The following is a 26,618-nucleotide window of genomic DNA, read 5'->3' as shown; positions in this document are numbered from 1 at the left end:
CTCGAAGTTTTCCAGGCACATTAACAGGGAAATATTTGTGCTTGACGTTACCGTCACGTGCAAGAACGCAACAGTAACGCGACCGCGAGACTCGGGGGACGTGGGGGGCCGGGGCACATGTTCCCCCCACGGCGTGGCTCTCGCCCTGAGGCCTGGCACCGCGCCGGCTTTTTTGGCTCGGTGTGGACGGAGTGACTGGCCGAGATAAGCGTGACCAGGAGTCGCGGTACGGGCAGGCGCAGCCGGCATTTGTCCCTGCCGGGGCGGAGAGAGGGGGGGACCCGCGGAGCTCGGCACCCATGGTGAGTGGCCCTTTCCCTCAGGAAGGGGCCTGGGCTGAGGGGAACGTGGCAGGGCTGTGGTGGTTTTCTCTCACGACCACCCGTAGCTTTTACTGCCTGTAGAGATTTGGGGTTTTGGTTTAAGGGCCCCCTGATCTGTGAGGAGCTGGGGCAGTGGTCGGCGGGGCAGCCTCACTGCCATCCTTAGGATGCTGTGAGGAGCTGGGGAGGCGGGGGGCCATTTCAGCCCCCTTGGTGCCACGTGAAGGCAGAGCAGAGCTCTGTGTGTGTGTCTGTGTTCCCCCCCTCCGCCCCAAGCTGCTCCTGTTTTTGGGAGTAAAAATAGCTCCGGCTGAGCCTTCAGGTGGCCTGACCGAGCTGGAGGGGGGTCTGGCTGGGTGTTGTGGGGGGCTGCTGTGTGGGGTGTAGTGGGGAAGGGGCCTTGGTGTTTTAGGGGGCGGCTCCTGTGACCCCAGACTGACCGATGGGGGTCCTCCCTGACAGACTGTCTCTGTGCCTCTCCCCAGGGCAGGTGAATGCTGCTGGCTGCCCTGTTCCTGCAGGTGCTGGTGTGGCTCGTCTGGGCCAAAATGTCCAACCCTCAGCCTGGGGAGGAGGAGAAGCCGGAGCAGACCCCGGCAGAGCAGCTGGCTGCTCCCACCATAGCCAAGCCACCGGCACGGGCAAGCCCCCCGGCCCCCAACCCGCCATCACGGGCCAGCAAGGCTGCGGCGGGGGAGCAGGAGCAGATCGTGGTGTACAACCCTGCCGCTCTCCGCCGGCCGGCCCTGGCCAAATTTGTGCTGGGCTCCTTCGAGGACAACTCCTCCGATGATGAGCTGGTGGCTGCGGCCTTTAGGGTGGGCAGACGGTGCAGCCTGGCTGGGGCGGGGGGCACTGGCACCGAGACCCCTGCTGTGACCGCCTTGCTGGAGCCCGCTGCCGGCATGAGGTATGACACATGGGGTCAGGAGCAGTGGTGGCCCAAAGATGCCCCATTTGGGGCGGGCAGCTAACTTGTGGGCACATTTCTCAGGGACCCTGTTGCTAAAATTGGGGTGCACGTGCATGTGCGCGTGTTTCTCAAAGCCCCAAATTGATGCCCCTGTCCTGCCCCTTTGGGCTAGGTGCTGCATGAAAAACCCTGATAATAAGGTTAATGGCAGCACCCCGGGAGGAGCAGACATGCCCAAGTGCTCTGTGTGACAGCAGCGCCACATGCACAACTGCAGCAAGGACTGGGGCAGGGGTTGCTCCGTTACAGCGATTTTGGATGTCAAAGAACAGGGTGGAAAGTGCTTTTAGTGTGCATGGCATTCCTTCAAACGCAATCCCCAGCGCTGCAGCCAAATTGCCTAATTGCTCCTGTTTTCTCACAGCTTCCTCTCATTTTGCTGCTTCTCTCTGTCCCTGCACTACCTCCTGGTGCTGGGAAAGCCTGTGCTGATGCACAGCCTGTGGCTGTGGTTGGCACAGTACAGGGATACATCGGGGAGCAGGGATTTTCTTGTGTGACAAGACAAGATTGGGGTCGCTTGTGGTGGTGAGCGTGTGGACGGGCAGCAGTGGGTGCTGCTGGTGTTTTTCCTGCGCTCGCTGTTCTTCTGGGTGCACATTTTGTGCATGACCATTGCTGGAGGCATTTCATGGCGTGTGTGTAAACCCTTAAGTGGAGCTGAGCTTTTTGACAGGGCACCTGCATGTGCAAATGTTGCCCTGTGCCCCCATGGCTGGGACCTGCTCCTGCTGCCACCTGTACTTTCCTTCTGCTATGGCGGGGGATGTTTACATGCTCCCGCTATTGCACATGGGGAAACAGAGCATCCTGGGAGGAGTGGGGTACGTGGAGTGTTCCTGAGCTGCTCCTGCCCTTCCTCTGCCCTTGCAACTATTGCAGATAAATTATTCAAGGCAGAAAAGTAGCTCTTTGGTAGTTCGTTTTGCGATGAGTTGATAAAAAGTGGATGAGCTTTGTTCTGTGGGTAGCTTCGCAGTGCTTTTTGCCCAGCGCTGGCAGGGCTGTGGGGCAGCTTGGTGCTGCCTGCTGGCTTGTGCAGAGCAGCTTCCCATGTGAGCACAGCTGACGGCCATTATAAATAACTGGAAACAAAGCGCAGCTGCCTAGCTCCTCCTGGCTGCTCTGCTCCAGGTTAAAAATAAAAGACCTTTGGCTATGGGGACATGTTATGAAACTTGACAGCCCAGCGGTGTCTTCTTGCCTAGCTGGGGTTTTGGGCAGTTGCACGCACCGTGCTGCCGGCAGGAAATCGCTGCTGCTCATCTGCACTTTAACACGGGAGGAATTTCCTTATGTCGCTGCCTGAGTCATGTTGTAGACGTGGTTGGTGCAGTTCGCAGGATGGGACGGGTGTGCTGGCACAGGCTTCGTGGTGGGGTTCAGGGTTGTGGGAGGGAGGTGGGCAGTGCGGCTGGCCCTGGTAGAGCAGCAGAGCTGCTGAGCGGCACGGGGGATGTGCCAGAGTGCGATAAACCCAGCACCGCTGGGTGCTGCAGTGCTCCAGCTACTTGGAAAATACCCTGAGTGCATGGAGAGATTGGGACATTTCCCAACCTCCTAGGGGGTTTCGACACATTTCCCCTTAAAATAAATGTGCCAAGTGCTACTCGTGTGATATCTGCTCATTTGGGGGGGTCCTTCTTCCTTTGCTTATTTATAGCTCATCCATGGAATAACAATCAACAGTTCAAAATCTGGCTGAGTTATGAGGGGGGAATGTGAACCTGCTAATTAAAATAGAAAGTTGCTTAAAACTCTGGGCAGAGCTGCAGGAAGGCATGTGCCTGGCAGCCAGGGAGGTCCCTGCCTGCCCGTGATGGGCTGCCGGCACTGCCAGAGCCTCCTGTGCCCGCTGCCACTGTGCCAGTAGGTGGGAGGCGTGAGGGCTGCCTGATAGTGCTGCTGGGGCTGGAGCCCTGCGGAGGGGCTGGTCCAGCCATCCTGCTGCCAGCGCAGCCCACTCTGACCTGCCAGCTTTGGGGATGCGTGATGGCCTTTGAAACAGGGAATAGACTCCGGAGGGCATGGAAGTGCCTTCAGTGGAAAACCATGGTAAGGGTGAGTCTGGCCAGCAGCGTGGTGAGCTTGGGAAGGTGTTTTGGGGTTGTGGAGCAGGCAGCACAGGCAGGATGGAGTCTGATCTGGCAAGGAGCTGCGGCTGCTGTTGTTGCAGGTTGTGCGAGAGCAAATTCCCAAGGCAGCTGCTGGGAGTGGTGCATCCCGCTCTTTGCAAGGTTTCTTGCACAGCGCTGCCTGCTCTTTGCTCCCCCTTAGGTGACCCTCGTGCAGCTTGAGGTGGTCTTGTAGGGGCACCTCCAGCCGCACCCCTTGGAGACCTGGTGCTCGTGCCATGGGATTTAGAGGCAGCAATCCTGCTTGCCTTGCACGGATGCTGGGGAAGGGATGCTCTGTGCCATCCCCTGTATGTGTTCCTACCACCCAGCTGGGCTGTTCCAGGCATCGTCCGGGGAATGTGGGTGATAGATACACCTCTGCAATGGGGCTTGGTGTGAACCAGGAGCTGCAGGGGCTTTGCAGCAGACTTCGGCCACTGCAAAGGGGCATTTGTGTGTGTAACGATCCTAGCGGGGTGGGGGGGCTGTTTGTGGAACCTCTGTTCACCCCGAATTGCTTGCCCCATATAACTCAGTCAAAAGCACTTTTCCTCTGCGGTGTTACAGCAAGTGTTAAATGTCCCTGGAGAGATCCCGATGCATGACAGGGATCTGGTAGCGAGGAAGGTGAATCCCGATGTTCCCTGTGTGTGTCAGCAGGGTGAAGGGTTTTATTGCTTTCCTCGGAAGAAACTGTGGAGGGGGCACAGTCTGCTCTCCAGTGCCCACTGCTGCAGGCTGCCGGGCTCTCTGCAGATCCGACCCCCAGGGAAGCCACAGCCAGCAGCAGCACGTGTTGCGCCTGGCGAAGGTTTGCTCGTGCAACTGCAGGCTTGCTGACGGCCATCACATCCTGCTGCAGGCCTAGCATGTCCGGGCTGCACCTGGCGAAGAGGGGCCGCGAGCACAGGAAAATGGATCTGCAACGGGACTTCACAGTCGCTTCGCCGGCAGAGTTCGTCACCCGCTTCGGGGGCAACCGTGTCATCGAGAAGGTCTTTCCCGTGCACCCCTGCCTTTGCCTGGGTGGTGGGTCGTTGCTTTTCATGGCAGCATCCTCGAGTGTTGCCTAAGACTCCCGTGCCCACCAGGCTCAGACCGATGGCAGCCTGGGGCAGCCCAGAGCTGTTCATCCCCCAGCTTCACCCACCCTCACGGGCTGGAAACCCTCCCAACGCTGCCCTTGCATGGCAACTGCTTGCAGCAGCTTTGCATGGCTGGCACAAATGAAGGCCAAAGTCCTGTCCTTTGTTAGCCCCAGTGCCAGGCACCAAAGCTGCTGTTAAGGAGCCTCCTGCTTCACCAGCATGTACAACTGGCTGTTGCAAAGTGCCCATGTTAGCACAGCTGCCCTGCTTTGCTCATCACCTGTGCCCAGCCCTCGCCTCCATGCTGCCATCTCTCGGGGCCGTGTGCCCAGCCCCATGCCCCAGCAGCAAGGAGAGGTTTCAGCCAGACACCCTGCTTCCCCGTCCCCCCAGGTCCTCATCGCCAACAATGGCATTGCCGCTGTGAAGTGCATGCGCTCCATCCGCCGGTGGGCCTACGAGATGTTCCGAAACGAGCGTGCCATTCGTTTCGTGGTCATGGTGACCCCTGAAGACCTCAAGGCTAATGCGGGTAATTCCTAAAAGCATCCCAGTGAGAGATGTTCCCCGCCCTGGGGCTGAGCCAGAGCAGCCCTTTCCTTCTCCCTGCACTGCTGCCGGGTACTGGGGGCGTCTCTGCACAGCCCAGGGTCACACATTTTCCTCCTGTGCAGCCAGATCCAGGAGTAAATAATTCCCGCCCACACCCCCCCCCCCAACCTCCCCAGGATGGAGAATTTGGGGAGAGGGTGCAAGGGGCACCATGCAAGTGAGATGTGGCTCAGGGGACTGGCTCCCACCGCTGCCATGCGCTGTCTTTCAGAGTACATCAAAATGGCAGATCACTACGTGCCTGTCCCCGGGGGGGCCAACAACAACAACTACGCCAACGTGGAGCTGATCGTGGACATTTCCAAACGGATCCCAGTCCAGGTAGCAGCCACTCGTGGGCCTCCCATCTCTTTGTCAAGGGAAGCAGATGGGGACGAAGGGGCACTCAGAAATGGGGTGACATCCCTCCGTGCAGAGGAGGCAGGCGCGATGCTGTGGGCAATGGGAGGATGCCAGCACAGGGAGGTAACAGCTCGCACTGCTCCTTCTCTTGTGCCAGGCGGTGTGGGCTGGCTGGGGACATGCCTCGGAAAACCCCAAGCTGCCAGAGCTGCTGCAGAAAAATGGGATAGCTTTCCTAGGTAAGGTCTCGCCGCTTTCCCTGTGCCAGCAGGAGCAGTGGGCATTGGGCTAGTGTGTGCGTGCATGCTCGCTCCTTAGGGACACTGCTGGTCAAAGCCCGTTTCATGTGTCTGGCATGTCCATCCTGTGGTGTGGCAGTCCTCAGGCCAGTTTCCTGGAGCTGTCCCAGGAATCCTGGTGTTTTCTGGGTTTTCCCTGTAATGCTTATGATGAGGGAGCATTTACGGAGGAACGTTGAGTGGGACCAGACCTCGTAGTCTGCCCAGCCAGAGGACAGCCCAGGCGCCCACTTGGAGAAGGATCAAGCTCTGTCCTGAACTGGGCAGGGGGTTTGGGGGGGTTTCCCACGTCCCCACTCTTTGCAGAAGGGCTGATGGTGCAAGCTCAGTGGGGAGCAGCTTTCTGCAGCATCCGTGTGATGGGGACAGGCTGGCCGGCGAGGCTGGCCCAGCTCACCCCTTCCCTCCCTGTTCGAAGGTCCCCCCCGCGATGCCATGTGGGCATTGGGGGACAAAGTCGCCTCCACCATTGTGGCTCAGACAGTCCAGATCCCTACGCTGCCGTGGAGCGGGAGTGGTAAGTGCCTCCTCCCCAGCCCCGCACACCCTCCCTGCTCCCCCATTTCTCTCCTCCCTGCCCCTCCTTCTCCCCCAAAGCAAGCACTAGGGTTGGGGTCTTTGGCCCGTCTGGCCGCAGAGTGGCTCCAGATATCGGGGACCGCACTGCAGCTGAGCAGCTGCTGGTTCAGGCACAGGGGTGTTTGGAGATGGGGGTGCCTGGAAACAGGGGAAATGGCATGTGCCAACATGGGGGTCCTCAGCTCCCTGGGCACAGCCAGCATGCCACCCCAGCCGTTCCACCCTGGTGGTGACTGTAGCCTTGGCTGTCCCCACAGGTCTGGTGGCCCAGTGGTCCGAGGAGGACCAGAAGCATCGGCAGATGATCAGGATCCCCCTTGAGACGTACGTGCAGGGCTGTGTGAAGGATGTGGAGGAAGGCCTGGAGGTAAAGCTGAGCCCACGGGCAGCTGCTTGTCTCCCATCCACCATTATTTCTCTTCAAGAGCTTGCATGCCCTGGGCCTTTTGGCCTCCCAGCATGTGTGACAGCAATGCAAGGATGTTTCAGCAGCAGTTTGTCCCTCTGCACGGATGCGGCTTGGGGCAATCCTGCTTGGGGATGCATGGGGCTGGGGCAGGGTGGACTGTGGGGGTGATGGGTTGGGGTCCAGAGCACTTCGGTCACCCCAGTCCTTGTATCCCCTCAGGTGGCCAAGAGGATTGGCTACCCACTGATGATCAAGGCAGCAGAAGGCGGTGGGGGCAAAGGCATCCGAAAAGTGGAGGCAGCAGAGGAATTTGGCACCTGCTTCCGGCAGGTGAGAGGTGCCTGGAGCCCCCGTCCCCATCCCCGTCCCATCTTGGGGCATGCAGCAGGGTCCTGCTCACACTCTAGGCATCTTGTGCTTCCCACGTGGGCTCGCCACAGGATCTGCTTCTATCCTGGGATGAATTTGGGGGGTGATGCCAGAGCACGACCCTCTCCCTCACCGCAGGTGCAGGCGGAGGCGCCTGGGTCCCCTGTCTTTCTGATGAAGTTGGCGCAGCATGCGCGGCACCTGGAGGTGCAGGTGCTGGCCGATGAGTATGGCAATGCCATCTCCCTCTTTGGCCGTGACTGCTCCATCCAGCGCCGGCACCAGAAGATCATCGAGGAGGCGCCCACCACCGTTGCGGCACCCTCCGTCACCGAGGTGATGGAGCAGGTGGGTGGCCCTGGTCTTAGGACAGTACAAAGTTTTAGTGAGAAACTGGTTTGATCCTTGCTGGGTTTATTGTGGTTTTTGGCACCTGAAGCTTCTAAGGAAGGGAGGGACCCCCCAGCCCTGCTTGTCTTCTTGGGTCCATGCGAGGACACTGCTGCCATTTTGCTTGGGACACCCCAACTCTGCTGCAGTGAACAGAGGGTCATTACTCTCCACGGTGGTTTCACCCTCTCCTGCAGTGCGCGGTCCGCCTGGCCCAGATAGTTGGCTACGTGAGCACGGGCACCGTTGAGTACCTCTACAGCAAGGACGGGAGCTTCCACTTCCTCGAGCTGAACCCTCGCCTGCAGGTGGAGCACCCTTGCACAGAGATGATCGCGGATGTCAACCTCCCTGCTGCGCAGCTGCAGGTACCTGAGTGCACACAGGTGACTTTGCGAGGCGTGTTAGGTGAAGCAATTTTGTAATTTAGGGAGAAGTGCTAGGCTGGAGCCTGGCAGAGGGAAGCTGTCCCACATAACAGCATGTAGGGTGCAGGCGGAAGCAATGTAGCATTCCTCCTTCGCTTCTGGCTCCCTGCTGAGAGCAGCTGCCTGCAGCATGATGCCTCTTCCCCTTGCTCTTCATTCAGACCACCTATCGATGTCTCCTGGTTGTAATTTTGATGCTAAAGTCTTGTTCTGGCAGCTGAAGTCCTCGTTTCTCATGCAGATTGCAATGGGCATCCCCTTGCACAGGATAAAAGACATCCGGCTGCTGTATGGGGAGAGCCCCTGGGGCGATACACCCATCTGCTTCCACAGCCCCACCAACACCCCAGTGCCCAGGGGCCACGTCATCGCTGCCCGGATCACCAGTGAGAACCCCGAGGAGGTGAGCTGGGAGACGGACTCTAGTGCACTGGCCCTGCATGTGGGGACAGGGTTGTACAGGGCATGGTCCTCCTCAGCCGGACAATGTTCATGGGCACTGAAGCCATGGGATCAGTGAGATCCGCGTGCAGACTGATAAATGGCACAGGGATTCCCCTTCCCTGTTTACTCTGCATGAGTCTCAAGCCTGGTTTCTCCATGTCTTCTGCTCTGTCTTCACCCAGGGTTTCAAGCCCAGCTCGGGGACAGTGCAGGAGCTGAACTTCCGCAGCAGCAAGAACGTTTGGGGGTACTTCAGTGTGGCGGCGGCCGGGGGGCTGCACGAATTCGCCGATTCCCAGTTCGGGCACTGCTTCTCGTGGGGAGAGAACCGGGAGGAGGCCATCTCGTGAGTGCAGTGGGATGGTGTGGAGAGCAGGTGTCCCCGGGAAGATTCGCAATTGATGCATGAGCTGGAAAAAGTGGCATTTATCCTAGAGGACCAGAATGGTGCCACTGTGCTGAGCAGGTTGTTTGTGCTGCAGAGACTGGCCAAAGCCAAAGTTTTTGGACTGTGGTGGTGCTACAGCCCCAGTTTATCAATGTGATCCTTAAAGACACATTGTAGTGATCTGCTAAGCACGTGCTTAGTGCCAGTGAACAGCAATGGTCATTCAGTAATTGAGCAAAATTTAATGAGTCTGTCTTGGGTATTTAAGTGTTTCATTAAGTCAATGCTGACTGTGGGGCTGTTTCATCCAGGCATGAGGGCGCCCAGGGCTCGGGAACTCATCACCCCGGTCTCTGTGGTTCCCCAGCTTTCTCTGCTGAAAGCCAAGCACCACCTCATCAGTCATTAATGGAGGGTTTTGCTCCCTAAAAGGAACATGGTGGTTGCCCTGAAAGAGCTGTCTATCCGCGGGGATTTCCGGACCACAGTAGAGTATCTGATTAAGCTGCTGGAGACGGAGAGCTTCCAGAACAACGAGATAGACACCGGCTGGCTGGACCATCTGATCGCCGAGAAAGTGCAGGTGGGGGAGACTGGCCACCCTGGGGTCACCGCTCCCCTTCTGGTGTAAGACCCAAACCCTGTTATTTTCGCCCACCCCCCCAGGCAGAGAAGCCAGACACAATGCTGGGTGTCGTCTGTGGTGCCCTGAACGTCGCGGATGCCACCTTCAGAACGTGCATGACCGAGTTCCTGCACTCGCTGGAGAGGTGTGGAGTGGGGGCTGCCTGACGGGGGCTCGGCCATGCCATGGGCACAGGGGTTACAGGCATTGCATGTCCTAAAGGGCTGCTCCTGGCAGCCCATGTGGCTCCTGCAAGCATGGAGGCCTGGGTTTTTCTCTCCCTGGGCCATCTTCTTTCCCCCTTTTGCTGCAAAAGCTTTGCAAATCTGGAGGCAGTGCCTGTGGCACTGCAACAGCCTGGGAAAAAGGGTACCTGCTGTGACTCACAGCTCTGGCTTCTCAGCTATCGCTTTGTCTGGAGAGGGGAAAGAGTTTCACATGTTTGGGAAAATGTCTTTCAAGGGAAAGTGGCTTGGCTGAACGCAGCTTGCTTTTGTTTTTGCACTTGAATGTCAAGGTTATTCCTCTGGCCTTGGAGGACGCCCGGGGCTCTCCCCCGCGTCCTTATCTGAGCATGTTTTGCTGGTGTCTGGCCTGCCTCCGGATGCATTTTTTTACAAGGTGCTCATGTAGGTCATTTAAAGCAGATGCTTGTTCCCTCCGGTCACCTTCGTACCCTCCCGCAGTCAGCTCAGAGGCCGCATGGCCCGACGCCAGCAGCACCGCTGACATCTTGCACACTTGGCTCCTCGCTGGTGTGCAAGGCAAGCAATACTTGTGGTGCCAGACCCGTCCGTTGTGTTTCAGGGGGCAGGTGCTGCCAGCAGCCTCCTTGCTGAACATCGTCGACGTGGAGCTCATCTATGAGGGCATGAAGTATGTTCTCCAGGTGAGGGCTGGGCTGTGCTCCGCCCGAACTGGCCATGGCACTTCTCACGGGGACAGGGACATGTGCTCCTGTCCTGAAGGCAAAAGATGCAATAAATACAAGGTTGTCCTTTAAAAATGTGCAACATAAAAATGAGGTTAATAACCTCATTTTAACTAGACAGGTATTTTCATACATCCTTTTGCCCCGAGTTTAATAAAGGATCTCCTTTTCTTGCTTTTAAACCCAATTGAACTTCATGCAAAAACTCCCTACTTACAATGAAAGCAGCAGGTGAGCTGTGACTTAACTGAGCTCCAGGCTGTGAGTTGAACCAGCTCTTTGGTGCAGCCTGAGATTGCTGCCTCCTGCCCTCCTCAGCACAGCCCCATCCCATGGCAGCATGCTGCTCCTGCACCAACCCTTGCAACAAGCATGGGCAGATGTTCCTCACCCCCCACCATTCCCACCAGTCCCAAGAAAGGCTGTTGCACACATTTCAGGGGGTTGCACTGAGGCCTCTCCCCGGCTGCTGCCCACAGGTTGCCCGCCAGTCCCTGACGACGTACATCATCATCATGAACCGCACTCACATAGAGATAGATGTGCACCGGCTGAACGACGGCGGGCTGCTGCTCTCCTATGATGGCAACAGCTACACCACCTACATGAAGGAGGAGATTGACAGGTACTTCTTCACTGGGCCCCCACTGGCCCTCCCCGCTGAACAGCAGCCGGTTGGTGAGACCTTTCCCTCTCCTTAAGATACCGCATCACCATCGGCAACAAAACATGTGACTTTGAGAAGGAGAAGGACCCGACGGTGCTGCGTTCACCCTCCGCAGGGAAGCTGCTGCAGTACAGGGTGGAGGACGGTGGCCACGTGGCTGAGGGGAATGTTGTTGCAGAGATCGAGGTGAGTTTTGCAGAAGAGTCTGGAGGGGCTCCGTTCCTGCAATGCTGGTGGATGGCAAAAATGAAACCCACCAATGCTCAAGGTGCTCTGCAGTGTGCGGGCGCTGCTCGCTCGGTGACCATTTCACCCATCCTCGCCCAGGTGATGAAGATCATCATGACGCTGGCGGTGGAGGAGGCTGGGCAAGTGCACTACATCAAGCGGCCAGGTGCGCTGCTGGAGGCGGGCTGCGTCATAGCCCGGCTCGAGCTGGATGATCCCACCAAAGTGAAGCCCGTGAGTCTGCTGGGGGCTGGCCATGCTGCTGTTCCCTCCTGTCTGCTCCCAAACAGCATCCTGCAGGGCATCGGGGACACTCACTGGGGGACAAACGGAGGAGCTGCCCTCACTGGGGCATCAGCAGGGATGTGTCCTCATGCTGGCACACGGTGGCACTCACATGGCCATGCTGCATCCCCTAGCCGGCTGCGCTGGGGCTCGAGTGGCTGCTCCGCGTGCCATGGTGTTGCTCTGCGTAAGCATCCCATGCATGCTTACTTAGTGTGCAGAAGCTTACATGCAATTTTTTGTGTATCTATAGCACTCTGTCTACATCTCCAATTTTTCTGCATTGTTTACGTGTTGGGGCACTGGCAGAGACATGAAGCTGAATGTTAGGTGCTTCCTCTGTATCTAACCAAAAGCAGACACTGGAGGGGTTGTGCGGTTTCTCTGGGGCAGCTGCAGCTCTTGTGGGTGTCCTTCCCATGTTGGCAAGGACCAGGGCCAGCCCACCTCTCTCTGCTCCCTCCAGGCACAGCCATTCACGGGGGGCCTCCCAGCCCAGCAGACCCTCCCCATCACTGGCGAGAAGCAGCACCAGGTTCTCCGCAAAGTGTTGGACAATCTTACCAATGTCATGAACGGGTACTGCCTGCCCGAGCCCTACTTCAGCACCAAGGTGGGTGCTGGGAGGCGAAGGCAGTCCAGGTGTCCTGCCCCATTGCCTCATGTTTGCTGTGATGGCAAGACAGGCAGTGCCAGTGGGTGTGGGCAGCACCAGCTTCTGCTCCCTGCAGGTGAAGGAGTGGGTGGCACTGCTGATGAAGACCCTGCGGGACCCCTCCCTGCCCCTCCTGGAGCTGCAGGACATCATGACAAGCATTTCAGGAAGAATCCCCTTGTCCGTGGAGAAGTCGATCCGGAAAGTGATGGCACAGTATGCCAGCAACATCACCTCTGTGCTCTGCCGCTTCCCCAGCCAGCAGGTGAGTGGTGCAGGGGCTGCACTCCCCAGCTTGACCTTCGCTTCCTTTCTAGCTAGAGCTAGTTACGAGTTTCTGCCTGAATTTGTCCTGCCGGGAGATGTTATTAAATGAGCGAGGGAAACATTCGTGGTTTTATGCTTGTGTTTTTATGCTTGCGTTTTTGTATTTATTTGTCACTTTGCATTTTTCACCTGGGGGGGGAAAAAACAAACAAACAAACAAAAGGCTCTGCATGCAACAGCACTGTCCCCAGGCAAGCCAGGGAGCTGGCAGCCCTGCAGCCATGCTGGCCCCAAGCTGCACTGGACCCTGTGCCCTCTCCATGCAGATCGCCAACGTGCTGGACACCCATGCGGCCACGCTGCAGAAGAAGGCTGAGCGGGAGGTCTTCTTCATGAACACGCAGAGCTTGGTGCAGCTGGTGCAGAGGTGAGCCCCTCACTGTCTGTGACCCTCCCCATTCCCGGTCCCCCCCCACCTTTGCAGCATGCTGGGCTCTCTGCTCCCCAGGTACCGCAGCGGCATCGGGGGCTACATGAAGGCAGTGGTGCTGGACCTGCTAAGACGCTACCTGCAAGTGGAGACACAGTTCCAACACGGTGAGGGCTCAGGGGCTCTCCAGAGGGGTCTGTGGGGCTCTCTGGGGGGTCTGCAGGGCTCACCATGCTCTGCCCCACAGCTCACTATGACAAGTGTGTCATCAGCCTGCGGGAGCAGTGCAAACCTGACATGAACCCCGTGCTGGAGAGCATCTTCTCTCATGCCCAGGTGGCAAAGAAGAACCTGCTGGTGACCATGTTAATTGTGAGTACAGCCCATGCCCCAAGACACCAGAAGTAAAGGCTGGCAGCAGGGAAAAGCCCATAAGCTGAGGCAAGCTCTGCATTGCTGCAGGACGGGACGCAGCTGCAGGTGGCTGTCACAGCCCTGTGCTTTCCCCTTGAAAGCAAGCAGACAGCTGAGAAACCACTTTTTTTCTGTTTAATGCATTCCCAGGGTTTGGGTTTTGCATTCCAGTGTCCATTCCTGCCTTGTTAGGGGGATTTTATCTCCCCTCTGTAGCATTGCATTGTTGCACTTGGTTCAAAGAGCAGTATTTTGCCTGTTTTAGAGCCTCAGGTCTTGTCCCCATTGCCTGTGTGGGGCTGGGGGTGTGGGGTAAAGCCACCCCACAGCGAGGGCCCTGAGCCGAACCATAGTGGTGTGTGCATTGCAGGACCAGCTGTGTGGCCGCGACCCCACGCTGACGGACGAGCTGACGGCTATCCTCCATGAGCTGACGCAGCTCAGCAAGACCGAGCACTCCAAAGTGGCACTGAGAGCCCGGCAGGTCAGCAAGTGCCATGCCGTGCCGTCTGCATCCCTGTCCCCATCCCTGTCCCCGTCCCCTGTGCTCCCAGCCACCTCTCCTCTTGCAGGTGCTCATTGCCTCTCACCTGCCCTCCTATGAGCTGCGGTACAACCAGGTGGAGTCCATCTTCCTCTCCGCTATCAACATGTACGGACACGAGTACTGCCCTGAAAACCTGAAGGTTGGGAATCACACGATTTTCCACAGAGGGAATTTGGCTTTTGGGTGACTTTGGTGAGGAGGTCTGACTGCAAGTGGCTTAGCTTAAAAATAGCCAAAAAAGCAATCGAAGCCTTGCTGCAGTGTCAGTTCCTGTGCAGACCAGAGGAGAGGGTGCACCCCATTTCTGCCAGTCCCCATCCCCTGCTCTTCACCCCATTTGGTGGGGGACTGACATGTGGATCCACATCTGGGTCTGCCAGTGTCCCCATGGTGGGCTGGGTGTCCCATGGCACCCCAGTGGCCAGTCCTGCCCAGCCCCACATTGAGGGACTCTTCTGGAACGTGCATCCCCCATCCTGTGATGGGGCAAGGGGGTCCCACTTCATACTTGCCCTAAATTGTGCTTTCTCCCTTTCTCTTTCAGAAGCTGATCCTCTCGGAAACCACCATCTTTGACGTGCTTCCCATCTTCTTCTACCATACCAACCAGGTGGTGCGCATGGCGGCACTGGAGGTGAGGGCTGGGGGGGTTGTGGGGGGCACGTGAGCTCTGGGGGGGTGGCATGGATGTGTGTGGTGCTGGCAGGGCCATGGCGGTACCTCCTGCCACCCCCCTCCCCAGGTGTATGTGCGGCGCGGGTACCTTGCCTACGAACTGAACAGCCTGCAGCACCGGCAGCTCTCGGATGGCACCTGCCTGGTGGAGTTCCAGTTCGTGCTGCCCTCCTCTCACCCAAACAGGTATGGGGGCCTCTGCACGCCCATCCTGCACATGGTCCTTTTTGCAAAGCTGTTGGGCTTGTATCATCTTCTCCATGCAAAATGCGGGGACCCTTAGAGGGAACTGCCCACCGCACTCTCCCTTTGCCAGTGGAGCAAGATGAGCCCTCTCTGGGTCAGGGTCCCATGTGGGACCTGCGTGGTCCCTGTTGGACCCAGGAGTGGTGCCTCCACTCATGGCTGATTGGCTTCCTTGCTCCCCCATGGAGGATGTCTGTCCCCATCAGCATCTCCAACCCTGACCTGGCCCGGCACAGCACCGAGCTCTTTATGGACAGTGGCTTTTCTCCTCTGAGCCAGCGGATGGGAGCTATGGTAGCCTTTGACAGATTTGAAGACTTCACAAGGTGGGGGTGCAGGACAAGCCTGGCTGGTCATGCATGTGCCTTTTGGGTGCTGCTGCAATCGTTAGAGAGCAAAAGGGGGTGGAAGAGCCAAAGCTGGCAGCGGCTGGGCAGCACTTGGGGCAGCTCCTGTTCCTCCTGCAGCTGGAGGTTGGGGCTGGGTATTTTCAGTAAGACAGTTAACTGGTGGGGTCATGACATGTCTTTTGGGGGCACGTGGAGCCTGGGGGAAGCTTGTCTGGCACAGGTTAAGCATCTGCACATTAACATAGCAGCGCTCAGAGCTGTATTTCATGAGCTGTGGCTTAGCCGTGGGCTGGTGGAGCCAGGCTGAGCCAGTGCATGCCCCTGGCTGCTGCGCTGGTACCCGCACCCGTGCCGCAGCAGGTCCCTGGCGCTGTGCCCTTCAGGCAGATGGTGGGCACAATGTGCTGACGTGTCACCCCATCCCCACCATTTGGGCAGGAACTTTGGTGAAGTGATCTCGTGCTTTGCCAACTCGCCTTCGGAGAGTGCGCTCTTCAGTGAGGCACGAGCCAGTGTCTACGAGGAGGAGGATGCCAAGGTGGGCACGATGCCATTGCTGTCCCCCCCCTAAGTGGTGCTGGCATGGCAGTGGTGCTGCTGGTCAGGGTTGACTGGGGGGTTTTGTTGCCAGAATATCCGTGAGGAGCCGATCCATATCCTCAACGTCGCGCTCCGCTGGGCTGACCACATGGAAGACGAGAAGCTGGTGCCCATCTTCAGAGCCTTTGCCCAGTCCAAGGTCTGTTTCTGGGGCTGGATCCCCTTTCTGTGGACCCTGCAAGCCAGGGCACCGTATCCCAAGGCACTGCCTCATCCCCATGCAGTGCTCCCCAAAATGTTGCACCCCGTGGCAGCCACTTGGGTTTTGTTTGCTCCCTCAGCGGAGATGTTTAAGCTCTCGTGACTGGTGGAGTCTTCTGTTTCTATGTAGAAAAACGTCCTCGTCAACTGTGGTCTCCGAAGAATCACATTTCTCATTGCCCAGCAGGTGAGTGCAAACTGAGCTGCCGACAGGCAGAGTGTCTTTAGACACATTGTGCTTCCACCTCCCTAAAATACCTAGAAACATCTCTAAGTACCTTATAGACATAGCGTCACGTGATGGATGTACCTACTGTGCATCAGGAGCTGGGAATTAATTAATGAGGGATTCAATGAGTGATTTATCTCCTGTATTATCCTTTATGCCACTAATGTCTCCAGTAACGCATGGTTCCTGCGTGGCCACTCCATAGCTTTAAGTTGCCTTTAAAAGGTGTTGATTACTCCAAGCTTTTTTCCCTTTGGGGGAGGAGGAAGCTTGCAAGATTTTTTTCTTTTTAATGAATTCACTGAAAATTGGAAAAATCCTCTGCATGCCAGGATTATTCACATTGAGCTCTCTCTCCCCTTTGCTCTAGAGAGAATTCCCAAAGTTTTTCACATTCAGAGCCAGGGACGAGGTAAGAGCCGCGGTTAGAGCAGAACCCGTCCAGCGCTGCCTAACCGGCCGCTCACTTACCCCTCCGTGCTGCACCAGTTTGCAGAGGACCGCATCTACCGGCACCTGGAGCCAGCGCTTGCCTTCCAGCTGGAGTTGAGCCGCATGCGCAACTTTGACCTGACGGCCATTCCCTGCGCCAACCACAAGATGCATCTCTACTTGGGGGCTGCCAAAGTGCAGGCGGGCACTGAGGCCACTGACTACCGCTTCTTCATCCGCGCCATCGTGCGCCACTCGGATCTCATCACCAAGGCAAGGCACCGCCGGGTCCCCCGGGTGTATGGGCAGAGGTGGGCACATTTCAGGTGCAGGGGTTGCTCCGGCTGCCCCTGAGATGCCCAGTGTGCTGCAGGAGGCTTCCTTCGAGTACCTGCAGAACGAGGGTGAGCGTCTGCTCCTGGAGGCGATGGACGAGCTGGAGGTGGCCTTCAGCAACACTGCCGTCCGCACTGACTGCAACCACATCTTCCTCAACTTTGTCCCGAAAGTCATCATGGACCCCTCCAAGGTGTGTTTCTTGGTGTCCTGCTTCCTGCTGTCAGCATGTTGCTGATCTGGGGATGGAGGCTGCATCATCTCCCATGCTCGGTACCACTGCATGGACGGGCAGCCACCCCCCATGCTGGCTGTCAGACTCGGTCCCGTCCAGTGCCCACCCAACCCTGGATGGCGGATGGATTTGGCAGCCCAAGAGGCTCCTGCAACTTAATTTCTGTGTCAGGCCTTCACTGTGGGCTGTTTTCTGGGGAGGTGCTGAGATTTCATGCTTTGCAATGATCAGGGATTTTTGTACAGACTTGGACAAGCAGGCAGTTCGTGGGACGGCACAAGGGTGAGTGCCAGGCCCTTCCCCCAGGCAGCGTGTGGTCTGAAGGAGTGGGGCTGTGTCTGTTCAAGAGACTGTGGGGCACCGTCTTTCCCTCTCCCCAGTGGAGAGGTTGGACGGCAGCACCAGCCCCCAGGGATGGAGGCATGGAGAGAGGGAAGGGGCTTGCTCAAAGCAAATCTGAAATGACTGTTTGGGGTGGAGATGCAACAGGGCTGCTCTAGCCTTGGCATCGGGTGCTCAAGGACAGTGCTGTTCCTGGGGCCACAGACCCATCTGTGTGCTGTCCCATGATCAGATTGAGGAGTCGGTACGGTCCATGGTGATGCGCTACGGCAGCCGCCTCTGGAAGCTGCGTGTCCTGCAGGCTGAGGTGAAGATCAATATTCGCCTGACGCCCACTGCCACTGCCATCCCCATCCGCCTTGTCCTGGCCAACGAGTCTGGCTACTACCTGGATATCAGCCTCTACAAGGAAGTGAGGGACCCCAGCACCGGCAGCGTGAGTAACCGCAGGCGGCGGCTGCAAGCGGGAACCCAACCACGACTGCTTGAGCAGCTATTGGCTATAGCAAAGCTTTGGGGTGGTTTCTGCAAAAATCTTTATGCACCTGCAATGCTGGTCTGTTCCAGAGCCCCTGGTACTGTACAGGAGCATTCCCAGGGCTGGCCTGGTTTCACTCCCCTCTGTGCTGCATCCAGTTGGGCACCTTGGGGTGATGGTTTGCTCCAAAATGGTGCTGAGCCCCAGGGGTGTTGCTGGTGCATAGTCAGGCAGGTTTTGGTCTGGGAGGTGAAGGCCAGCGTTAGGGTGTTACTGGTACTTGCAGCACAGCAGTGTTGCACTCTGTCCCCTCAATAGCAAAGAGTGGGGTGGAAAATCATGTTGTTTGGTCGAGTGGAGCCACAGGCACAAGCATCTTGGCCAGGCAAAGCTCAGCAGTGCTCCAGCCGTGCGGGGCTCTTGCAGCTTAGCATTGCAGAGGGGACTCGCCTGCACGTCCAGGGAAGGCAGCCAATGCTCTGCCCTTCTCTCCAGATCATGTTTCAGTCATATGGGGACAAGCAAGGGCTGCAGCACGGGATGCTCATCAACACCCCCTACGTCACCAAGGACCTGCTTCAGGCCAAGCGGTTCCAGGCGCAGTCCTTGGGCACCACCTATGTGTATGACTTCCCAGAGATGATCAGGCAGGTCAGTCTGGCTGAGCAGGAGGCTCCAAATTACGGTATTTGCTATTCTTCCCCAACCTCCACAGATACTCCCATCTGGGGAAAAGACTCCTCTCCCCTGAGCTGGCAAATGAGAAGAAGAAAAGAGCCCAAGCCCCAACACTTTTGGTTATATGAAGCATTTCTAAACTGATTCCTAGCTCTTGCAAATTGCCATAGTTGCACTCATGGAGGATGTTTACCAGAAAGCCACGTGCAAGGAGGTCTGCAGCAGCGTGGGGGCTCTAACATGAAGTTTTGCTCACCCCAAGTCCCAGCCTGCTGCAGGAGTGTGTGTCTGTGCTTGGCAATAGCCTCAGAGCTGCTGCAGTCCAGTGCTTTCAGCTCATCCTGTGTACGGTGTCTCTGCAGGCTCTCTTCAAGCTGTGGGGCTCCTCGGAGCTGCACCCCAAGGATGTCCTGACGTACAGCGAGCTGGTGCTGGACTCGCAGGGACAACTGGTGCAGATGAACAGGGTCCCTGGAGGGAACGAGGTAGCAGGGGATGATTTGGGAACGGGGCAAGAGAGAGGGGTGGAGGGAAGCTGTGCTGCAGCACGTGGGAATGGCTGGTGGCTTCCCCGTTCTGGCTGTGTTTAAAGCCCAGGGGATGCTCCTCAAGCAAGCTTTTTATTTGTTGGCTAATGCAGTATCCAGCTCTGACCCCATTTCTCTGGAGGAGCCTGCCCTGTGACCTTGTGCTGTTTTGGGCAGGTGGGGATGGTCGCTTTCAAAATGAAGCTCAAGACCCCCGAGTATCCGGAAGGCCGGGACATCGTGCTCATCTGCAACGACATCACACACAAGATTGGCTCCTTTGGGCCAGAGGAGGACCTCGTCTTCTTGCGGTCCTCTGAGCTGGCACGGGCCGAAGGCATCCCCCGCATCTACATTGCCGCCAACAGCGGCGCCCGCATCGGCTTTGCCGATGAGATAAAGCACATGTTCCAGGTGGCCTGGGTGGACCCTGCAGACCCCTACAAGGTGTGTGGGCACCTCCCCTCCTGCCATCACAACAAACAACAGAGGACTTATTTGGGAAAGGAAGGACCAGAGCTAAACTGGGACATAAAACTGCGGGATCAATGCTGGGGAGTGAGCACACACCTGCACCCAGTGCCACAGGGGCAGTTCCCTTCACTTTCCCCAGGGGGGTGGAGATAAAGGTGCCAGTGCTGGCATGGCTGCTTTGTCCAGCACTGGTCCCTGAGCCACTGTTGATGTACGGAGTGGGTTTGGGTTGGGTTTGGAGAGGGGCCGTGTCCCACATGAGCGTGTGCATGGAGGGGGGGGGTCCACAAATCACCCTCCTCCTTTTTATTTGCAGGGGTTCAAGTACCTGTACCTGACTCCCCAGGACTACACGAGGATCAGTGCCATGAACTCAGTGCACTGTGAGCACGTGGAGGAAGGGGGCGAGTCCAGGTGAGCCCCGCTATTCCACAGGGTGTGCAGAGCCACCCCAAGCCCTGCCCTACATCCCTGCCAGGATGCACCTCCCATGTCCTGGCTCAGTATCCTGCCAAACACATCACGAAAGTGAGTGCTTCCCTCTGTTCTGCCCACACCACCGTGGCTCTGCTTTCCCTGCAGGTATGTCCTCAAGGACATCATTGGGAAGGACAATGGATTTGGGGTGGAAAACCTGAGAGCTGCGGGTACCATCGCTGGGGAGTCCTCTCGTGCTTACGATGAAATAGTGACCATCAGCATGGTACGGCTGTGGAACCTTCCCCTGCTCCGCTCCTCCCCTCTCTCTACTTGCTTTTAAGGTCACTCTGGGGGGAATAACAGCATGCAACAAGCGACCTGGTGCAACCCAACTGTGCAGACCCCTGCAGAGCATCATTCTCCTGGTGCTCGCGGACTGTGCTGCAGCCCTTTCTCTCCAGTAACCTCACATGTCCTTGTGTGTTTGCCCAGGTGACCTGTCGTGCCATCGGGATCGGTGCGTACCTGGTAAGGCTGGGCCAGCGCGTCATCCAGGTGGAGAACTCCCACATCATCCTCACCGGCGTCACAGCTCTCAATAAGGTACTGCGCTCCAGCTGTGTGTCCTCCCCTGGCACTGTCCCTCACACCACTACATGCGTGGGCTCCTTTTCTGTCCCGTGCGAAAAGGTGGCAGTTCCCTGCACGTCACCTCATGGGACCTGTCGGGAGGAGTTGCAGGGGAACTGCAACTGTGCTCGTCTCACTAAGAATTGAGAGAATCCCACCCTGCAGCTATTTGGTATTGCTTTAGAGGCCAGTTCATGGTGCATCACTCCTGGGGCAGGGTGGGATGGCAGAGCTGCCATGGGGACTGTTCAGCTCCAGTCCCAGGGGCAGGACCCATCTCTGGGCAGAATCGTACTGGTTTGAGCTGATTTGAGACCTGCTTAGCTAAACCAATGCACTTGTCTAAACAGGATCCCTTTGCTTTAACATCAGCCTGGTAGACAGAGGTGGAAATTCAACCTCAAACCAGAGTGGATGTGCCTGTACAGAGGTTTGATTGAATAAACAGAGCAAGGAGGAGCAACTCCTGTGTTAGCAGAGACTGATCTGTGTTTCTGTTAATAATTCTGGCTAGGTGTTGGGACGTGAAGTTTACACATCCAATAACCAGCTGGGAGGCGTGCAGATCATGCATAATAATGGCGTTTCCCATGTCACCGTCCCGGATGACTTTGAGGGGGTCTACACTATCCTGCAGTGGCTCTCGTACATACCCAAGGTAGAAGGGTGCTGCAGGATGGCGGTGTGGGGTGTTACCCCATACCTGGCTGGTGACCTGCCCTTCGGGGCTATCCCTTGCAGGATAACCGGAGCCCGGTGCCCATCACTGCCATAAGCGACCCCATCGAAAGAGAAATTGATTTTGTCCCTTCCAAAGTCCCCTACGACCCTAGATGGATGCTGGCAGGGAGACCCCATCCAAGTAAGTGAGGGTGACCGGAGACCTCAGCAGCAATGCTCCCAAACGTATCTTGTAGGTGCAGACCCCTCGTCCTGGTGCAGAAGCTGCTTTTTGCTGTGGGTTGGTGCACAGGGAGCCCTTCAGTGCTCGCTGTTGTGCCGCTCCACTTTTTCCTGTGTTCTACAGCTCTCAAGGGGACCTGGCAGAGTGGCTTCTTCGACCAAGGCAGCTTCCTGGAGATCATGAGGCCGTGGGCTCAGACAGTTGTGGTTGGCAGAGCAAGGTACGGCTGGGAGCAGGGGATGGAGCCCTGGGGCAGAGAGTGATGTGGGGAGGCTGCATGCATGATCAAGCACACTCAAGCCTGGGCCATGGCACTTCTTTTGGGATGGTGATGGGGAGAACCTTTCTGCTGGGGCTGGGGTGCAGCGTGGAGGGGAACTGGCCTCTGCTGAGGCCACCCTGCCTCACTGCAGGCTGGGAGGTCTCCCGGTTGGTGTCATCGCTGTTGAGACCCGCACCGTGGAGGTGACGGTACCTGCGGACCCTGCCAACCCGGACTCGGAGGCGAAGGTGTGTGGGGAGACCTTAGTGCAGCCAGGAGGAGGCTGGAAGGGAGAGCAGGGAAAAAGCTTAGTGTAATCCTTTGGCATGTCTTGATTTTCCTTAAAGACTGGTGAAATCAAGGGTTCTTGGTCAGTTTGTTTTCTTCCAGCTCTTGCACACCACATGCCACCAACCTGCCAGCGTAGTGTGCCAGGAAGTACCAGCACCAGTCTCAGCACTGCTGCTTGCCATCTTTTGCAGATAATCCAGCAGGCCGGGCAGGTCTGGTTTCCAGATTCTGCTTTTAAAACTGCCCAGGCTATTCGGGACTTCAACCGGGAGCATCTCCCGCTGATGATCTTTGCCAACTGGCGAGGCTTCTCCAGCGGCATGAAAGGTACCCATGCTTGGGGTGCCCAGATCCCCGTGCAATGACATACAGCCAGCACTCCTTCCACCCCACAGGGTCCTGGGATGACCCAGCCTACCAGGGTCTTGCCCACACCGCTCTAGGATGTGGGATTGGGGTGGGGAGGTGAGGGGGCATCGCCAGGACCCAGGTTCCAGGGCTTGGTGGCTTCCTGCTGGGCTGGTTTTGGGGTGCTTGTTTGGTCTCTCCAATGGAGAAAGGTGGCTTTGGGCAGCTAGGAGAAGGCAAGGGGCAATAGCCTGGCCCACGGCAGTCGGGGCGCCCAGCCACTGAGTCCCTTTGGCTTTCAGACATGTACGACCAAATGCTGAAGTTTGGCGCCTTCATTGTCGATAGCCTCCGGGATTTTAAGCAGCCTGTCCTGGTCTACATTCCACCACACGCGGAGCTGCGGGGAGGCTCCTGGGTAGTCATCGACTCCACCATCAACCCCCTGTACGTGGAGCTCTACGCTGACAGGGAGAGCAGGTCAGCATCCAAAACACGTGTGCATCCTCTGTAGCCTGTGTGTGGAGAAATGAGAGCTGGCACATGGGGTCTGCAGAGTCATAGTCTCACTGGCAGAGACCTCCGGTCGCTTGAGATGTGTATTTTTTACTCTTTAGTTAATCAAACCCATCAGCTAAAAGTTCCAGGGTTCTTACAGAGCAGTGTGGCAGGTGTCTCCTTGGGGATGGCCTCCTGCATCTAGCGAAGGCTCTGGGAGAGTAAAACATGGTTCTGGGGGTTAGGAGGTCTTTTCTCTAACCTGAATTAATGCAAGCTGTAAGGAGTGGGAGGATAGACAAGAATCCCAGACTGGAAACAAAACCCTTTTAGGTTTTGTCTCTCCCTAATTCTTAGAAGAGAGAGTTTCCTGGACCTCTTGTCCCAGGATTTATTCTCTCATGCAGACCAGTCCCTGCTTTACCAAACTTTCCTTCCAGGGGAGGCATTTTGGAGCCTGGAGGAACAGTGGAGATCAAGTTCAGAAAGAAAGATTTGGTGAAGACCATGAGAAGGATTGATACGGTTTATGCCAAGCTTGCTGAGCAGCTGGGTAAGGGGGGGGGCGTTTCGGCTTGTGGGCATTGGTAGCAGTAAGTCAAAGCATGAAGCTCAAACACCATGGTGGCAATCATCAGGAAATCCTTTAGAGTTCCTCTGTGAAAATTCTTTATGGCTTTTCTGATGGCGGAGCCTGCCAAGTGGATGTGGTGGTACTTTAAAACACCTGTCCTGGGGGGTCCATAAATGGTGCTGGACTTTTCTCCCATGCTTTGAGATGAAGAATGGCAATGGCCATGCTGAATCAGTACCTAATGAGATGACACATAGTCATTACAGATCTGCACAGAGGCTGCCTTTAATGCACTGGGTCTCCCTTCACCCTGTGATCGGCTCCTGCCTGCAGTGGATGGTGGGGCTGCGTTGGGAGGTCTTTGCCCCCACACCTCTCCACCCTGCTAAAACGTGGTCCCACAAAGTCCTTGCAAATGCCACCTCCCACCTCTCTTGCAGCAGGCACTGAACTCAGTGCAGCCCCTTCGGGACCATGGGCTTCTGTGGCTGGACTCTGTGCAAAACAAAGGGACATGACACTTGGTGCCCCGTTTCGTGCCAGAGGTGGCTGCTGTAGGAGCACAGAGTGGAGCCCAGACCCCATGGTGGCCTGTGGACCCCATCAGGGGCAGTGGGTGGGCTACTCAGCACAGTGTGTCCCGCAGGGACCCCTGAGCTGTCCGAGGCGCAGCGCAGGGAACTGGAGAAGCAGCTCAAGGCCCGGGAGGAGCTCCTCCTGCCCATGTACTACCAGGTGGCCGTGCACTTCGCCGACCTGCACGACACACCAGGCCGCATGCAGGAGAAAGGTGTCATCACGGTGAGCCAGGGCATCGGTGGGAAGGGGCTTGGCCAGGGGGTATTGCAGTGGCAGCACGAAGGCAGGAGGCAAAGTCCCCTCCCGGGGGTCTGGGCAGCAGCTCAATGTGCCATTCCTGCCCTGGGTGCTGATCTGCTCCAGCCCAGCAGAGCTGCCTTCAAATTCACTGCTGTGAGCTGTGAGTGAGCAGTTGCTGCACCTCAGCTCTTCTTCTTTCTGCAAAGGCAAACCTGGGCTGTGTCCCCATTTCTGCAGGACATCCTGGAGTGGAAGAATGCCCGCTCCTTCCTCTACTGGCGGCTGCGCCGGCTGCTGCTGGAGGAGGTGGTGAAGGTGGAGGTCCTGAAGGCGAACAGCGAGCTGAGCCACATCCACATCCAGTCCATGCTGCGGCGCTGGTTCATGGAGATGGAAGGAACTGCGAAGGTACCTCCAGCCCTGGCTTCCTGAGGCATCCCTGCGGCCACAGGTGTCCCAAGGGCTGTCACACTGCTCTCCCATCACTCAGCCATTTCATTGGTGCCTCTCTGAGGGTTTAAATGTGTGACGGGAATTACTGTTCTGCAGTCTGTGCCAGGGTGGGTGGGCGAGCAGCCCTGAGGCTGGGGCTGTCTCTTCAAATTGGGTGACCTCAGATGGATGCTGGTGCTCAGTGGTAGCAAGGTGGCCCCCAAATAAACATTTTCTACAATCAGATAGGGCTTCCCAGAGCAGAAATGAGATGTGGGGTCTTTGCACTTGAGCTGCTCTCAAATGCAAGTGCCATGACACACACATTGCCATGTCAGTCCTGTGCTTGCTGAGCTGGGAAATGAGGGCATGCAAAGGAAACACGTTTTACCTTAACTTTTTGCATTTTAAACAGCCCATGAAGTTTTCCTGAGTTTCAATTTCCAGGCTGAACCTTTTACCCAGTAGCCGTTACATGGGAGTGGGGGAGTGTGCTGTGCCATGCTGTGCTGTAAGTGTAGGACTGAGAAGAAAAATCCTGTTGCCTAGTTTTGTCATGGGAGGAAAAAGCCCGAGGCCACAGCAGAAAGGAGAGGCTCAGACTGTGCAGGCAGCAGGATCCCCACCTCACGGTGCTGCTCTCCCCAGGGCTACCTCTGGGACAACAACCAGATGGTGGTGGAGTGGCTGGAGAAGCACATGCAAGAGGACGATGGCACCCAGTCGGCCATCCGGGAGAACATCAAGTACTTGAAGCGGGACTATGTGCTCAAGCACATCCGGAGGTAAGTGGTTGCGGGAGCTGGGATGCAAAGGGTAATGCTGTCCCCTGGGTTGGGGACAGCAGGTGGTGGAGATCAGGTGGTTCTTCCTTCAGCCTCCAAGGCAGCTGTCCTCTCCTGTCTGCCTTGCAGCTTGGTCCAAGCCAACCCCGAGGTGGCCATGGACTGCGTCATCCAGATGGCTCAGCACATCACCCGTGCGCAGAAGGCCCAGGTCGCCCATCTCCTGTCGACGGTGGATAATGATGGCCTATCTTGAGCCAGTGGCCGGTGGCGTGCAGGGCAGTCGCTGTGGGGCAGGAGAAGCACCAGGACATGCTGCTGCTCAGAGGCCAGACCTCACGTCCTCATCCGGTTCTTCAGCCCTTGAACTGAAGCCTTGGACTCTTACCTGTGTGCCTAAATAAAGGATGCCAGTGTTTGTATTTTAAGCCATGAAGATGGTCTTGCCATCCGTCCAGAGTTCTCTCTGGCGTTGGGGGTGTTCATTAGAGGGGCAGCTTGGCAGAAGATAAACATGTCCTAAGCCAAGTCTGGAGTCTGAACCTGGTGCAGAAGTTGGTTTTAAAAAGAATCTAAAATATTTTACTGTGTTTTAGCTGCAAGCCCTGGCCTTAGTCTTTAAAAGAAACCCCAGTGTCAGACACGTCTCGTGAGACTGGATGGAGCTGGAAGTACAAACCAACTGGTCCAGGCACCACAGGGGAGTGGGACAAAGGAGAAGGTCTCCATACAGCCCTGTTGAGGCTGACCAGCCACCAGCGCAAGGAAATGTGACCCTGCTTAAGAAGCAGTCTCAAACTGATGTTGTAAAATAAACTCAAGAACTCTGAGGAGCAGTTTGTCTCATCCTTCCCCTTGTTGGGGAGTGGTCAGTAGCTGTGACTATTAGTAGCTGATGGCCCAGAAAAGACATCAGTGAGCTGTGCTGGGAGCTGTTGCAGCAGGAACATCAACGGATCCACCATGGTTTGACTGACCCAACTGTTCCTCTCACCTGTCTTGTGTCCTTTCTGGCTCTGGCCACAGCTCCTTCAGGGGTTTT

General features: G+C 56.9%; 1 protein-coding gene across 4 annotated transcripts; it reads left to right on the top strand.

Moving 5' to 3' along the window:
• The first annotated feature begins 42 nt into the window (after nt 1-42).
• On the top strand, nt 43-26,406 carry ACACB (acetyl-CoA carboxylase beta). Of its 4 annotated transcripts, none has more exons than XM_030026517.2 (53): nt 43-302; nt 809-1,233; nt 4,276-4,408; nt 4,895-5,033; nt 5,325-5,434; nt 5,613-5,694; nt 6,173-6,271; nt 6,591-6,700; nt 6,962-7,072; nt 7,250-7,459; nt 7,699-7,869; nt 8,171-8,332; nt 8,556-8,719; nt 9,194-9,344; nt 9,428-9,531; nt 10,194-10,275; nt 10,797-10,942; nt 11,020-11,170; nt 11,312-11,446; nt 11,964-12,110; nt 12,229-12,417; nt 12,746-12,846; nt 12,928-13,016; nt 13,097-13,221; nt 13,634-13,747; nt 13,836-13,949; nt 14,355-14,444; nt 14,553-14,671; nt 14,938-15,057; nt 15,520-15,619; nt 15,713-15,820; nt 16,013-16,069; nt 16,482-16,523; nt 16,601-16,816; nt 16,917-17,072; nt 17,689-17,892; nt 18,430-18,585; nt 18,975-19,097; nt 19,317-19,586; nt 19,930-20,027; nt 20,196-20,316; nt 20,526-20,636; nt 21,178-21,321; nt 21,405-21,525; nt 21,691-21,787; nt 21,981-22,077; nt 22,312-22,447; nt 22,771-22,948; nt 23,407-23,519; nt 24,187-24,341; nt 24,597-24,767; nt 25,440-25,576; nt 25,706-26,406. In XM_030026517.2, exons 2-53 carry the CDS (start codon nt 818-820, stop codon nt 25,830-25,832), a joined length of 7,122 nt encoding a protein of 2,373 aa, XP_029882377.1. In that variant the 5' UTR covers nt 43-302; nt 809-817; the 3' UTR covers nt 25,833-26,406. The 4 variants fall into 4 exon arrangements, with proteins under 4 accessions (XP_029882377.1, XP_029882378.1, XP_029882376.1 ...); XM_030026518.2 differs by having other exon boundaries at nt 14,920-15,057; nt 16,652-16,816; XM_030026516.2 differs by having other exon boundaries at nt 14,920-15,057.
• The last annotated feature ends 212 nt before the right edge of the window (nt 26,407-26,618 follow it).

The sequence above is a fragment of the Aquila chrysaetos genome, chromosome 9 (assembly GCF_900496995.4).
Source record: "Aquila chrysaetos chrysaetos chromosome 9, bAquChr1.4, whole genome shotgun sequence".
Lineage (NCBI taxonomy): Eukaryota > Metazoa > Chordata > Aves > Accipitriformes > Accipitridae > Aquila > Aquila chrysaetos.
Note: the sequence above shows the minus strand (reverse complement) of the source record. Positions and strands in the feature narration are given on the sequence as shown.